Below are 15,568 nucleotides of genomic sequence, written 5' to 3' on the forward strand. Positions count from 1 at the left end.
TATTTAAAAGTTGTCATTAGTTCAGATTTCACACAGATTTGTTTCGGTGCCCGATCCCAAATGTGTGTGTTTATTTAACAGCTTCTCCAATTCTACCTTATTTGACTCATAAAAAGGTAAAACTGCTTACATTGCCAAAGAAAAAGTCGAAATAGGAGGTGCTTTTTTAATCCACTCTGAAATGACAGTAATATTTGCCAACACTAAAACAGCCCATATGTGACAGAAAAGAAAGCCTTTTGATGAAAACTAGTTTTGCTGACTGTGTCGTGGCTAGATCCTTTCTCTCCAACTCGTACGTTCTGTTGGCGTCCCTTTAAGTAGTCCTCATATACACACATCTCTCCCAACACATCATACACAAACCGACAGCATGTATCTGCTTCAGCACAGTAGAGAAGACAGATTAGAACCTTCTCCAGACCACAGTGCTCCTCATCTGCACCCGCCTGATAAGCCCTGGAGAGACCGTTTGCTACAGCAGGAACAAGTCGAGAGATTTCTGCCCGAAGCTGGCACAAGTGAAACAAAATATCCGGGAAATTTACCTAACAATTAGTTTAGCTATAGGTGACTTCCCTCGGGGGCGCACAAACAGTATATCTGCTCATTAAAGGCTCTTGTAGTCGGCTGACTTCATATGCCTTGCTTTTAGCCTTGAGGTTAGAGAATATCTGCTTATTCTGAAAGGTCAGTGGCCTGGAACGGGGAGGCAGAAGAAATCGAATATTGCAGGCTACTTTGAAACCCCCTTGGTGCTTGCTCCCATTTGTTCTGGGGCCCAGTAAATCAGTGGTTTGTTGTGGCCTTAACCTCTAGAACTGCCAGCAGAGCAATGAGGGCGGGCAGGTGGGTTACTCCAGAGAAGGGTTATTGTCATGCAACAGCGAGAGGCAGTCAATAAATTTGATAGAGTTCAGCCCCCTGGCACTTTGTTCACAATTACTCTCCTCCATACAGACAACGTGAAGCAGCAGACGCTGTGCTGACTTTCTGTCTGCAGCACAAACCTGGAGTATCACGTTGTAATTAAGTACTGAGGACCGCGAGCTCTGTCTTAACAATCTGCCACTGTGATTCAGCAGGTAGGAAAAAAAGATAATACGACACCCACGTCAACCAGAAGACGCACTTAAGTAGGTATTATCTGTTGGGCTTAATGATGGTTGTAGCGATAGCCAATTAATTAAAATGACTGAATGATTAAATCAGAGGATCATAATTGGGTTCATCATCAGTCCATTTGTTTTATTATAGACATGTAGCACTCGGTGTTCATCTTATCACTTTCTTGATGGTTTATTGTGTAATTCTGTCGATCAGCAAAGCCATTCTTGACATAAACAAAGGGTCCATAATGAAGGTTTTGGGAAGGAGCTCTACACAGCTGCGTAACTGATCGTAGATGATGATGTGATGGTGATGATGATGACGTCTTTACTGTAATATTTGGGAAACACTGCTGAAAACAAATACATTTGGCTAAGTCGTGTGGCCAGGGAAAGGTGATGGATGATGAGAAGAACGCATTGGGACGGCAGACACCTCACCCATTAATCTGCAGAGCTACGCTGTCTGTGTCTGTTTGCATGGCAATACCAGCTCCCCATTACTCATTTAGCTGCCGCCTATTATCAGATTGCTGATGAAGAAGTTGGCCTCTAAAAGAGTTGGAGGGTACTTCTGGCACACCCTTGTAAAACTCTTATAAGCTAACAGAGGTGTCAGTTCTGGGCAGTAAAGCCACTTAATTGCTGCACTCACCATATTTCATATGAAAGCATCCTGGATTATGTATCCCGCAGCCTCTCAGAAAATACTACACTATACTTCTTATGATACAATTAAGCAGCTCAAAGCCTGGAAACTGAGGGGAGTGATGGGAGCGCACGTGTCAAAGTGCACTGTAATTTAAGCAGTTGCAAACTTTTAATTTGACTTGCTTCTTCAGTCAAGTGTTGTAAATTGTAGCTAACTGTTTCCAAGTGGAGGCCTGTACCTGTAAAAGACTATTTGACCTGTGGTATTTAAAAATGCTCTTAGGAAGGCGGGTCGTAGGTTTTGGTTGGGACTCTGTGCAATTACCCGTCACTTCCCTTAGCGGGCATTTTGTGTGTGAAGCACCATTCAAAGGTGTAAACAAGCCTTTCCCGTGGCTGCTATACTGCAGGGGCTCTGCACTAGATGAATTAATGTTTAGAGAAACTGTAATATTGACCATCATTCAGTGTCCTGCTACACGCGCACCATGAAGCACTTATTTATCCACTTGCCTGTTAAAAAGAGGGAAAAGTTATGTTTTTGCCATCCTGGAAACAAAAAGGGGACACAATTACAGCAGGTTGAATACTCCCGGGACTGTTTTTTCCAAACTGTCAACTGAGCTATTCAAACTATCCTGAACATAGAACGGATGTGATGACAAGACTAATACAGTGAGAGATCTTTTTTTTTCTTTATCTAAGAATTCTTTAGAATAAGGTTGTGTAAATCTGTGGCCAGTCCCCATTCCAGAAATACTGGCAGATAGTTCCAGGTGATATTTAACTGCTCTGTGTTCAAGTGTCTTACTTCATCACTGACACCCAGCACTCAGCCAAACCAGACAGAGGCCAACAAACCCATCCATCAGCATCGTGTTGCCAGCTTTTTGTGTCCAGACCTTTCTGGCAATTTCAGGCCACTAATTACCACTGTAGGCTTGTCTGCATGTATTGATCTTCCCTCAACTGTCACTGGAATGTTTTCACTTTGGCAGCGCCGGCAGTGAAAAATGCGTTGTTTTGCGTGTGACTTTAAAGAAAACTTAAATCTGTTCGTCGTTGTTTTATCGTAAACATAGAGGATATGTCCTCAGACCTTTCTTTTTAGCCTCCAGAGAAACAATAAGAGATGACTGTGCTTGCATGCCTTTGTTGTGCTCCTGATACAGTTCTAAGCACATAACATGTGATTAACTGAAAACAAAGAAAAGAAAATCTCCAAAATTGTTATTGTAGCATTAAAAAAAACTTGACTGATAAAATATTGACTTCATAAACAAAGTGTGCAGTACATCTTAAATGTTGGAGAAAAATTGCAGTAGCCTTATCTGCAAGTCACTGTTATTGTAGCTTTTGTAGTATTGTGAGATATCTCGAGTAAGTTTCTTTATTGGCACAGTTTTTTGTGCAGTGAACGAAGGTTATTCACGAGGAGGACCGTTATTTTATTTACTATATCCCAGCTCTTGGCGATATGGGACAAACACAACAACTTTTAAAGGGTGGAGATGCATTTTACGTTGAATTTGTTGCGCAAAGGAGAAGAATGTGAGTGTAAACACAATGCTAATCTCTTCTATACACAGCCTGTTGTATGCATACCCCAACCAGCCAAAGCTTGCTTTTCAGCAGGACAGAGATGAACTATGCTTGCTTGCAGCAATAAACATAATGGTGGAAATGTTTCCTACTGCTGCTGTGACATTTTATGTAATACTAAAAATTTAAAGCACAATGTCGAAATAATGATGCAATTATTAAAAAAAAAAAAGAATGCCACAACTAGCTCAAATAAATGCTAAATGAAAAGTGACAGACATGAAATGTAACACGCTGTCTGACAAAATACTTCATAGAGGGAGTTAATGAGTGTACCCTGATGCTGCAGCACTAATGACATTTCGTTTTATACACAGTAGCAAATCACCAGGTTGAATCATAGAGAGTTTGTAAAAGATGGACAGTATGGGTGTGTTGCACAGACACAGATACCTGCTGATTAGTGCTAAGCAACACCACATATGTTATCAGGGGGTTCAGTTCAATGTGTCAAATTAGTGGAGGTGACAGCTAGCAGGCAGCTAATGGCCTGTGTCAGCATCCACCTGTCATTCAAACAGACCATACCACCAATAAGGCACAACTTTAGCTTTAATACCTTAATTAAACACCACCCTTACAGTAGTTTTGAAGAGGTAATTAAGAGTTAACACAAACAAAATTAACACAAACAGTTTTTTCTTTATAAACTTGGGCATTTTAACATCATTGTCTGTGACTGGGATCTGGGATCGACGCGGCCACTCCAAAAACATCTACATCATTTGACTGGACAGAGTAGCGTATCTCAAAATATTCAGAGCTCCATCTCTTGGAAAGTATCATGCAATCTTTCTGTATTTCAGAGCCAGATGACTTTTGAGCAAAAATCTCCCTTTATGAGCTTTGGCTAAGGATGACATAACTGCAGCTTTCTGCACAGCTGCCAGACTGTGGAGGATCCTGCCTTGAGAGGTTCTCAGCAATCCAGAGACACTACAGCAGTCTCATACAACCGTTTGCTGCTAAATAGTGACTTGTTCTGTACTCCTTTAATTCCTATAATTCTGATTTATTTGAGCTTTATTTAATAAGCCTTAATCTCACCAGTGTTGCCAAATTCATCTGGAGATTTTCAGAGGTTGATAGTATCTTGTCAGCTTTTGCAAAATATTGATGTTATACTTTCATGCCTCTTGCAAGACATTGCACTATATACTCTATGTTTCAGGTGTTCAAAAAGGTATTTCTGGGTTCCTATGTTACATAAGAACCGAGATATCAGTTGAAATATGTTTTTTTAAACCTAAAACTTTCATTGAAACAGTTGTTATGTATAGTTGTTTCACTGTTGCATAATAAATTGAAAAACAGTGTATGTACACAATGCCATGTGAATGCCATGACAGTAGATAAAGCAAGTGTTAAAAATGTAAGAGATAATAGTGAAGGTGAAGGTCAGCACAGATGGAGCTGGTCTCACAATGACTGTACAGCCCTCCTTTTTTAGTTAATAACTGGGTTGCTAGTTAGAGTTACTGAATCAAAGTTCTTTCAAAGGTGTTTCGTATGTCAGTATATAGAACTAAAAGCTGCTGTTTGTCCTAAAGGGTGCCCTGCAGACTCTGGCAGAAAGAGGCCAGCAGACGTGATGCAGTCTCTCTTGCATATCATCACGCCTTGTGAAGTCACCAGCGGTTTCAGAGGAGGAAGTCTGTCCAGCAGGAACATCCTCCAGCTCAATGGCAAGCATTTTATTCCACAACACACCGCATTTTGCTTTTGTTTGTTTTTTTCTTCCTGTTTTTCTCTGTTTAGAGTTCTGTGCATGTCTAAGCACATGTAGGTTACTGAGTATTTTATGCCACAGAGTAATTAGTGTCTTTTATTTTGGCAGTGACCATGTTTGTGCCTTGATCAGCTCAACCAGATCTATTTCACATTCTCTCTTGGCTGCACCACAGAACCACTCAATTTTCAAACTAATTGAGCTTACAGAAGCGTCTCTGGTGGCTAGCCACAGTCCTGTTTGTGTTTTATGTGTGTGTGTGTGTGTGTGTGTGTGTGTGTGTATGCACACTCCAAGTAAAGGCAGAAACACACTGGGGAAACCAATTTTTTCCTCAATTACACAAACCATCACGAGTCAACTGGTATGTGATTCCTAAATTTGTCCTCAAATGTGAATGACTGGCACACACACACGCGCGCACGCACACACGGATAAAAAACAGATTAAAAGCAAGCTGCAAATCAGCCAGTTGCTTAGAATAGTATAAAGAATTTCATCACACTTCTTAAAACATTTGCTTCGTGCACACCACATACTGATACACAAAGACACTCTAATGCGTTTGGAGGTAGCAGCAAACATGTTGTGTATATAAAATATGTTTCATAATTAATTCATGAACAGGTTCGCCTAACATGTATTCCACAAACTGTTGCAATCATGTATTCACAGCTCTTGTTACTGTGCAAACACAGTCTGTTCACTGCTTGCTCACAGTCTTACCTATATCGCACCTCTCTAACTACCGCAACCTCTCCGACTCCTCTTGTCTCTCCTAAATTGAACTCTTTCCTCTTCTCCACCTTCTTGTGCCATTTAAACACTTTCAGCGCAATAATTGCTTTCACTGGAGTCCAGTCAGCCAGTTAACAGTAAGCACCTGTGAACAGAGCAGCTGCACTGTGCTGTGCTGTGTGTGTGTGTGTGTGTGTGTGTGTGTGTGTGTGTATCTCACCATCCCTGTCCCACTTCTGCCTGCCCGTGGTTGTGAAGGAACCAGTATAGCTGGACACTATCAGGTTAGGTGACTGTCAGGCCAGTGCCTCTTTGATAATGATACTGGTTCAGAGAAGAACAGTGATAGTGGGAGTAGAAAACAGAAAGGGAGTCAGATATCCCATCAGGCTGTTACTTATCAAAGTGACACAGCAAATACAAGTAATTTCAGAGGCACTATGACCAGTGAGGTGATGTATATCTAACAACAAATGCAATGCAAAACCCGAAGCATTACAAGGAGTACAAAATAAAGCAGAAGAATAGTTTTCAGAGAATGCTTAAGGAATTAATCCAAGTCTAATGTCTGATGCATTCCAATTACCATAGGTAATATTCTTGAAGAGCTTAAATAAACTACTTTACATAAACCTCATGTCTTCTTTCTGTCATTCTCTCTTTTTCCCCGCTCGGTCTCCCCATCTCTCACCCTCACTTCCTGATGTACTACTTGCTTTTTTTCTCCGCACTGAAAACAGCCCATTTCTGTTTAAGATTTGTGGCCAATTTCAGTCAGTCTGGGTTTATCTTCCCATTGCTGTGATGTGAGCTCCATCACTTGGCTCCAAACCGAATGTTGGAAGAGTAAAGCTGTTCTAGATAACAAAAATATGGTTTAAGCAGCTCTCACTTAAAGTTTGTTAATGTCTGAGTGTTATTCAAAGTGCAGGATTAGGCAAATTCTCGTGTAAACAGTCGGGTAATTTGCATGATCCAGTCCAAATGAGGATGGATTATTTGGTGACTGGTAGATGAATTTGATATTTTAATTAGGTGTTTTAGTCCTTGAAGAGTACACATAACCGTGGAGGTGAAAGATAATTTAGGAGGAGAGAGTGAGTTTGTTTTCCCAGCAGCAGGGCTTTGGCCCAGTTGTAGCGGTGCCAGTTGTTTGACTGGACTGTTTTCTGTAAACAAGCTGTTCTTTCTTGTGTTCCAACAATACTTTAATTTGTCAGCGCTTCTCTCTTGTGGACATTTGGAGGGTTTTTAGAACATATGGTCAAAATGGCTAAGAGATTAGACTCCACTCTGTTCAGTAAATATATTCATGATTGCAGCTTGTTTCTACTTCACAGCGAGGAACACTGCACAAGCAGACAGACTGCCGATAAATGAGGATCGGGTGCCATTGTTCCGACGCGGGATCAGAGCTGACGGTGTCGTGCCCAAGGAGAACAGCCTAAACAAACCCGATGACAGTGACCGAAAGCTGAAGTGCATGGCTGCAGTGCGCGAGAGGGAGGCCAGCGAAGATGCTAAAACGGCAAAGGTTGCGGTGAGGTCAAACATTGCACTTTAAGTCCACAGTAAGCCAAAAATAGCTCCTATCTAAAGCTGAGCTACAATAATCTGTCCCTCTGAGTCTTCTTCACTGATATCTGAGAAAGACAAGAGGCACAGCAACAGCCTGCTTTCTTGCTCCGAAACATGTCTCAGAGTTCTCCTCACAGTCACAAAAGCACAAGAGGTTAAAGGGCACGCTGTCAGGATAGGTTGTAACACATACACAAGACTGATATGACACTTGTCATGAGCATAGTCTTAAGGGATGGTTGGAACTGTTAAGTCATCTTTAATGCAGCTTTAACATCCTAGGTCCATAATGAAGACATTTAACATCATGATGTCTTTGTTAGAAGAACTTGACTTTAACTAACTGTTTGTGACAACTTGCATTTTTTTCACCCATGGGTGCAGGCTTTTTCTTCTTGTGGTAAGACCTTGTGATCTGCTTGTTTCACAGCTTTGTAACAGCTATTACAATTTGGAATATAACTCAATCCTGTTCGCGTCACTGGAACCATATTTTTTGAGTTCTTTCTTCAAATTCAATTTGGATTTAACTTTCTTTCTGGGCTCAACCGTCATTTGACCAGGTTGATGCTGGGGATCATTTTAGAGGACTAAACCCGTGGAAAATTTCAATATTGTGTTTTGGCACGCACTTAGCTTTGTCACCATGACTTTGAAGCTGAAGTTCAGGTCTTTAATTTATTTTTTTGGACCAATTTACTAACGGGCATTATGAGCTTTATAAAAGTGTTTACATAAAATTTATAATGGCATATTTGTCAGGGATGAAAAAAACATCTTTTCCATCAGCTTTGGAATTTTTTTTTTTTTTTACCAGTTTAATGTTTGAGAATAAACATCAATTACAATGATCAGTTCTCAGTGTTATAGCACTGATAAAAGTCTGGATCTATCTCATTTCGCTTAAGAAAATATAAACTGATTTTGAAAAGGTCATTGGCTCCAAAGGAATGTTTGCCTGCTCTGAAAGCATTCTTTAAAGCTTGTACACATCTATGACATGTAATCATAGGCTATTCAGTCGAGCGTTCTTTTCTTTCTTATCAGAAATGTCATGTTTAAAAACTCTGTTTTACTGCAACCTTGGGATCATTTTTTAAATGTCATCAGTTATGGTAACATTGGACTCAAAATGACTGCTGTGATCTGGGATAATGCAAAAGTCAGTGTAAAGAGTTGGGAGACTTTAAACTGTGCAAAAATTTAGGTAAAGTGAGTGAGTACACCTTATGTTGGTTAGGATATTTCTTTTTAACAAAAATGATGTGTATGCAAACTTCAGCACGCAAGGTAGATCAAAAATGAAGTCCCTCTCTGTCAACTGCGTTGGTAATAATTATGGTAGTTTGCAGCCGAGTGCTGAATTGTTTTTTAGCCTTTTGCTATTTTTCTTTGGTAACAGGCTCAGTCTAAAAAAGCCCAGCTGGCCAATCCCAGTGAAGCCAAGAGCAAAGCAGAGAGCATCGCCAACATGCTGAGCCAGGCCATCACCACCCAGCACCTGCTTTATGCTAGCCTGGGCTCTGCAGAGTACATGGAGTTTGTCCTTAAGAATCCATTTAATGTGCCACAGACGGTCACCATTCACAGCGATGACCCTGAGCTAAGGTGAGATCCTGTAAACTGTGAGCTGTCTGTGAGGTGGTGTCAGACTAATGTCCTATTTTTAACCCTTTATGTGCTGCCATAATTATATTTCCCACTCTCATAGACCAAAAAGCTCGTGTTTCAATCTTTAAAATTAAATGGATTTTACAAGTTTATAGGTTTGCCCCTGTTCTAGCACACCAACTGTGAACATGTGTTTTCTATACTGTATGTGTTTTCGATTATCAAACTATAGCCTTGCTCCACCGTGAAACTGTGTTCACACTTTCTGAATGTGTTTCCGTAGGTGACAGTAAAGCTCTGGAGATGATGTTTTTGGAACCTATTTTCATGCTGCTTTAGGAAATGATGCTTTGTGTTCACACTTGACACTCCTCACTGTGAAACACATCCCATCCAAAAGGGTACACACATTTAGGCTATCCACCTATCCCTTAAACATTTACGTCATCAGCATTAGTATCAGATACTGCCGTTATTACCACGTGGTGAGGGCAGAAAAATTTGAGATATGAGCCATCATTAACAAAGAGGAAGAAAGAAGATGGCCTTCTACACCCTTTTTAAAAATCTTAATTGATGGCTTCAAGTCTGTTGTGTATAAAAGGTAACAAGTGGTGTGCTGAATCCTTATTCCTTCATATTATCATCATTAGGGCGTAATTAATTGCAAATGCCATCCCTACACTCTTTTCATAGACTTGTGATTGTCTTTGTCTTGGTAATATTTTTCAACTATCAGTGTGGTTCAAATTATTATTTTTAATGTCTTTTTTTCAGCACACATTTTTACTTGCCATGGTATGAAAATTACAGCTGACACTCATGGCATTAATGATGACTTGAGTTATTTAAGTGTTAAGTTATTTAAACCATGCATAATGCACCATGAACAAGCATGCACAAAACCGGGACAGTTTGATAAAAAATATGATTTTTGCTTTTTTTAAATTGAAACTTTTTTTCCTCAAACAACGGCTTTAATCTGTGTCTACAAATTATACCTATCCGGCATAAAATTATGACCACCTGCTCAATATTGCATTGGTCCTTCTACTGTGCCAAAACAGCCTTCATCTGTCGATGCATCTCCACTGGCACCTGAAGGTGTCCTGTGGTATCTGGCACCAAGATGTTAGCAATAGATCCTTTTAGTTGAGAGGTGGGAACTCCATGGATCAGACTTGTTTTATCCAGCACGTCCCACAGATGCTCGACTGGATTGAGATCATGTGAATTTGGAGACTAAGTCAACACCTCAATCTCATTTTGCTTCTCAAGCCATTCTTTTACTTTGTGGCAGGGAACATTATCCTGCTGAAAGATGCCACAGACATAAGAGAATACTGTTTCCATGAAAGGGTGTGCATGCTCTCTGGTAATGCTTAGGTAGGTGGTGTGTGTCAAAGTAACATCCACATGGACGGCAAGACCCAAGGTTTGCCAGCAGAACACTGCCCAAAGTATCACACTGCATCCGATGGCTTGCCTTATTCCCATACTGCACAAACTTGGCCATCCACATGATGCAAAAGAAAACATGATTCGTCAGACCAGACCACCTTCTTTCATTGCTCTGTGGTCCAGTTTTGATGGTCATGTGCCCATTGTTGGTGCTTGTGCTGTTGGACTGGCATCAGCATGGGCACCCGGACTGGTCTGCAGCTATGCAACCCAATACGCAACATAGAATAGAATGGAACAGACCTTTATTGTCGTGTACTTCAACAACGAAATAGGTGCCCCATGCTCCGTGCAAAAGTAAAATATAAATAGTAAGACAGCAGGAATAAGTAGCAAACAAAAGAAATATGTACAGCTAAGAAGAATATATACAAAACAAGAGAAAGGCACACATTGGAGAACAAAGTGCTTGGAAGCAATGCAACAGGACATGTCTGAGTGTAGAGTCTCTGTGTTAGTGGCCTGAGTGATTAGGGTTATTTAGAACACAGTTTAGAGTGGTGAGGTGGGTGGGAATAAACCGTGATTCACTGTAAATTCTGGCATCTTTCTGACAGCCAACATTAACTTTTTTGGCAATTTGAGCAACAGTAGCTCGTCTGCTGGATCGGACCACACAGGCCAGCCTTTGCTCTTCAAACTCAAATTCTTATGCTCGTCCATTTTTCTTGCTTCTAACACATCAGACAAAATGAGGACTTTAGATTTTGCAAACATTAATCAAATCTTGCATGGTTTCGGATACCTTACAGTGCTTGTAATGTGCCAAAATACCACTTGATCATTTTGAGGTGAGAGCAAATTTCACAAGTGTTATGATTTTTTTTGCAGTAGATACTGCCAAAGATAGTTTAGTTACAATGAAACCAGAGCAGGATGTAAAAGTGGGGGGAAAAAGCAAGCTTTACTTCAAAAATAACAAGGTCCTAAAAGCAGGTAAGGCATGAGGTGCAAAAAAGTTTTCTGGAAAGCAACGGCAAAGAGCACAGAAGCAATCTGGCAGAGTAGCAGTTGCGAGCTTAGGGTATATATCCTGCAGGGTTGATTAGTGAAGTGGCTCCTGGTGATTAGAGGCCAGGGAAGATCAGGTGATGCAGGCAGGAAAGCAGGGCAGGTGAGAGTGGCGAGTCTGAAGAGGGAGAAGATGGTTTCATAGGAAGATGAAAACCAGACTGAATGAATGACTACATGAAAGAAATAAAGGCAGAAAAGAAAAACTATGACAGCTGCTGGCTGCCATGTTTCTGATTTGACTATCTTTATCAAGATCATCTGTTAATGTACGAAACAAAACATGATTGCATGCTTACCCTCTTTATATGTTTCATAAAAGCTCGTGTTGCTTATGAAGCATTTTAAGACATTTATTTCTTATGTAGTTGGGGGAGAAAAACCTCCTAAACAATACGTGAACCTAAATCTGAAAATTGTTTCCTGTGAAGAAATTTAAAGCAACCAAATTGTGATGCAACTCGAAATGTTTTAAGAATGATTAAGAATCTCATCATCCAAAAGCTGTTGTTAATTAGGTATATACACAGTTATATGTGTAAATATGCTTCTAAAAGGGTGATACGTCAACAATGGGAAGATTATGTGATAAATTCATGAAGAGGTTTGATTGTGTGACTGTGTATTTTTTGCAGGTCTGAGTCACATATTGCTCACTGATTTGAAATGATGCATGTACGTGTAGGTGTGTGCTGGTGTGCGGGTTTTCATCTATTACATTTTTAGGACTTGAAATTGGGTTTTTTACATCAGTGGGCATTCTCTGTACATGCATTATCATGTTAGCCTGATCCAGTTGCTTCCGGTTTGGGGTGAAGTTTGGAGCAGTTGCTGCATTGTTGGCCACAGTAATATATCAGTAAGGTTAGCTGGATTATTCATTATAAGCAAGATTAAATAATGGGCAGTCTTTTGCACAAGACATGGGATGTGATTATTGCAATGATAATAAGATGAGCATTGCATGATTATAAAGACTTTTTGGCTTGACTCTTTACTTTCAGAGGTACTGCAGGCACTTTAGTCTGACGAAGTTATTATAATTATATTAACAGTGTTTGCTGAACTGTCCTAAAATGTATTAAAGATAATTAATTTCATTATTAAGATGCTTATGTGTTTAATTTGCTGGGCACTTGTTGCCACCCCTCCTTTCTGCTTTTTGCAATTTCAACCCTATTGTGTGAATCTCACGCAGGTGCTCTGTTTTACATAACTTAACATCGACCAGGTCTCCACATTACTACATTTGCTAATTATACATAATGATGATCTCTGCCAGTGTCTGTGTTCTGCCGGAGAAAAAAGAACCCATTTTTCTGACCACATTTCAGTTGTTTTATCAAAAAAGTTAAAAATCTAAAGTTTTCAGTGTAGTGCACTACATTATGTTTTAACATTTCACAGTTTTTCATGTACGTAAGCACCTTTCAACTTCTCCTTTCCAAAACTCTGACAGTATTTGAATGTGTTGACTTCATGTCTAATTACACACCCTAATCACCCAAATCTCAACAGGTTCTCCTGAGTTACATTCAGCACAGCACAAGTCTGACCTACAGTACGTGCAGTCACTTCAACAGATCTACAGTATTATGATGCACTGACATAGTTATATATACTGCAGTGGATAACTTGTAACTTGTAATTCTTGGAAGATTGAGGGATGAGAGAATAATCTCTCACACTGACGATCATCTGCTTTGTTACAGTAAGATAACAGTGACATCATTCACACCACTGGTTTCTATGGTAAATGTTTGATAGATGTTGAGATCATTTCTAAATATAGCTGTGAAAAACATTAACATAAGATAAGATCTTAACAACAATCAGCACTTTACTATTACAGGAGTCCTGTTTTTAGCCTCGAATGCTTCCACTTTGCCCTGCAGTTATGGTTACAGCTGACTGAGGAATATCAAGAAAGTTTAAAGTTAAAAGGACAGGAATTTTACTACTAATTGTTGCATCAGTGGCATTTTTACATTGCCATGATGCTGTTTAGAATGACACCTTCATTTGGTCTTAAAAATCCTATCTCAGTCAATCTCTAATTAAGGGGACTGGCTTTGACTTTAGTGTATGTCTAGACCACAGAACACCACCATATTTCTGGGTGTAACAAACAATGTTGCGTAATTTCATGACTGGCCATGAAAAAATAATATTTTTATTCCTTCCACAGCACAATCACTTGTCCTTGACACAGAGGCACACATTATGTTCGAGAGATGCTAAATACCTTCTTTAATCTGCCCATAGCAGCCATTATGGCTGATGTTTCCTGAATCACCCATTCTGGTGTTTGTTTCCTTCAGTTAGCATCATAGTTAATCCCCCCTCTCTTTGAGTCTTTTGTTAGTGATTCTGCTCATGCCTGAGCTTGGATTAGGATATATCACGTTGATCAACAAATGCTGCAGTGCGCTCTGGATGACTCATTATGGCATTAGCCCGGCCACCGGGCCTAGCAGGTCTAATTGAGAGTCATCAATCCCTGCATCTGTCCTCTTGCTGGCTTAGCACCCTGTTAGTTTATTCATTTCTTGATGAGACGGTGTGACACTTTACACCAAACCGTCTGTCACCTCTACCAAGAGCCCTGAAATGTGTAAATTAACGAGCAAGCGCCAGCATTGGATGCGCTTTTCCTGCAGCCCCTTTTTATGAAACAAATGCATAGTGCACTATGCAAGGCACTGCTAATGACACATTTTCATTTTATAAAACTGGTATTTAATCATAGATAAGCAGCGCTGTGATATGGATTATTGTAATGTACATGTGAATGCTGTTTCCACAGACACAAGAGGGAAATTTATATAAAATCAATATTAACTGGGTTCATTTCAGTCTTTTGTGTTCTTTAACATGTTGCAGGAAATACTGGACTGTCACATAGTTTTGTTGCAAGTTAATGTTATTTGGAAACGGAAATCTGATTGATAAATTTGTTTTCTTTGACAGATCTTAAACTCTTTGTTCACACAAAAAAAAAACCACCTTTCCCACAAGCTGCTCTTTTAGGATGACGGTTCTTAGAAAGTAATCTGTATAGTTAGTATTGCTGCATTCATTGTGTTAGTATGATTTGTCTTCAGTACAAATAACAGCCTGTCATAGGCTAACACAAATGTATACACTGTATACACTTCCTATACACAGGAATTAGGACATAAAAAACAAGACACATTAATATAAGGTGAACCAGATGCTGGAAGTAATCACAAACTTTAAATGCTCCAGGAAAGCTTCATGGATGAAATATAGTTTGGTGACAAATTACAAAGAATTGGTGCCCTCATCTTTTACCCATATACTGTTTAATGTATATAACAGCCAATACAGTTTTCCTTAACTGTGAGGTTAAGTATTACTCACAGTAGTCCTCTTTAGTGTCTTTAAAGGGACGGAAGGTGTACAAAAACAACAACACTGGCCTGAATGACCGTGTTTTCCCGCACTCTATGAATTGCAGTTTGGCCATTGCACTGGAGTTACTCTGCACCTACTTCCTTGTTTATATTGTGGCCAAATAATTGACAAGGAGTTTTCTTGAAAATGTAAACCGGTCCCCGGGTCAGCTCTTTGTTCTGCAGGAGCAAACAAGAAAAAAACAAGTTTAACCTTTCACCGAAATTTGAGCGTCAGACTTTGAAAGGAGAGTACTTAGTGGCAGGCTAGGCTAGCTGTGGCTTTGATGTTTGCAGTGGTTTCAAGCCCAGAGGCTCCTCTTGACGTGGAGGAAAGGTTTGCTACCTGTTGCCATCCATTTTCATGGCTACTTTTCACACTTGGCCTCACAGAGCCCAGCGTGAGCCAAGACTGGTGGCTAACAGAGACAGAAAGAATTCTGCTTCATCCAACTGCTTTCTATCTCATTACTTTTCACGCTGTCATTATCCATGTTCCTCTCTGCTTTCTCGAGCCTTCTCTCCTGCTGTCCTTTTAATTATCGTCGTCGTTTTATTCCTTCTCCCTTTTTACTCTCAACCTGTTTTTCCTCATTACCTCATTCCATTTTTCTATTTTTTTTAAAGGCGTTATCAGCCTGTGGTCTTTGTTTGAGGCTCAG

At 40.0% G+C, this 15,568-nt stretch overlaps 1 protein-coding gene across 3 annotated transcripts in view; it reads left to right on the forward strand.

Annotated features, from left to right (window-relative positions):
• nphp4 (nephronophthisis 4) overlaps positions 1-15,568 on the forward strand; it is a 173,745-nt gene that overhangs the window by 137,767 nt on the left and 20,410 nt on the right. For all 3 annotated transcript variants that reach the window (XM_013910278.1, XM_005730733.1, XM_005730732.1), the window contains exons 19-21: positions 4,913-5,047; positions 7,170-7,369; positions 8,810-9,015. In XM_013910278.1, coding sequence (XP_013765732.1) covers positions 4,913-5,047; positions 7,170-7,369; positions 8,810-9,015 — 541 coding nt within the window. The remainder of the gene's footprint in view (positions 1-4,912; positions 5,048-7,169; positions 7,370-8,809; positions 9,016-15,568) is intronic.

This window comes from Pundamilia nyererei, unplaced genomic scaffold (genome assembly GCF_000239375.1).
Source record: "Pundamilia nyererei isolate P.nyererei 1_Seehausen unplaced genomic scaffold, PunNye1.0 scaffold00039, whole genome shotgun sequence".
Lineage (NCBI taxonomy): Eukaryota > Metazoa > Chordata > Actinopteri > Cichliformes > Cichlidae > Pundamilia > Pundamilia nyererei.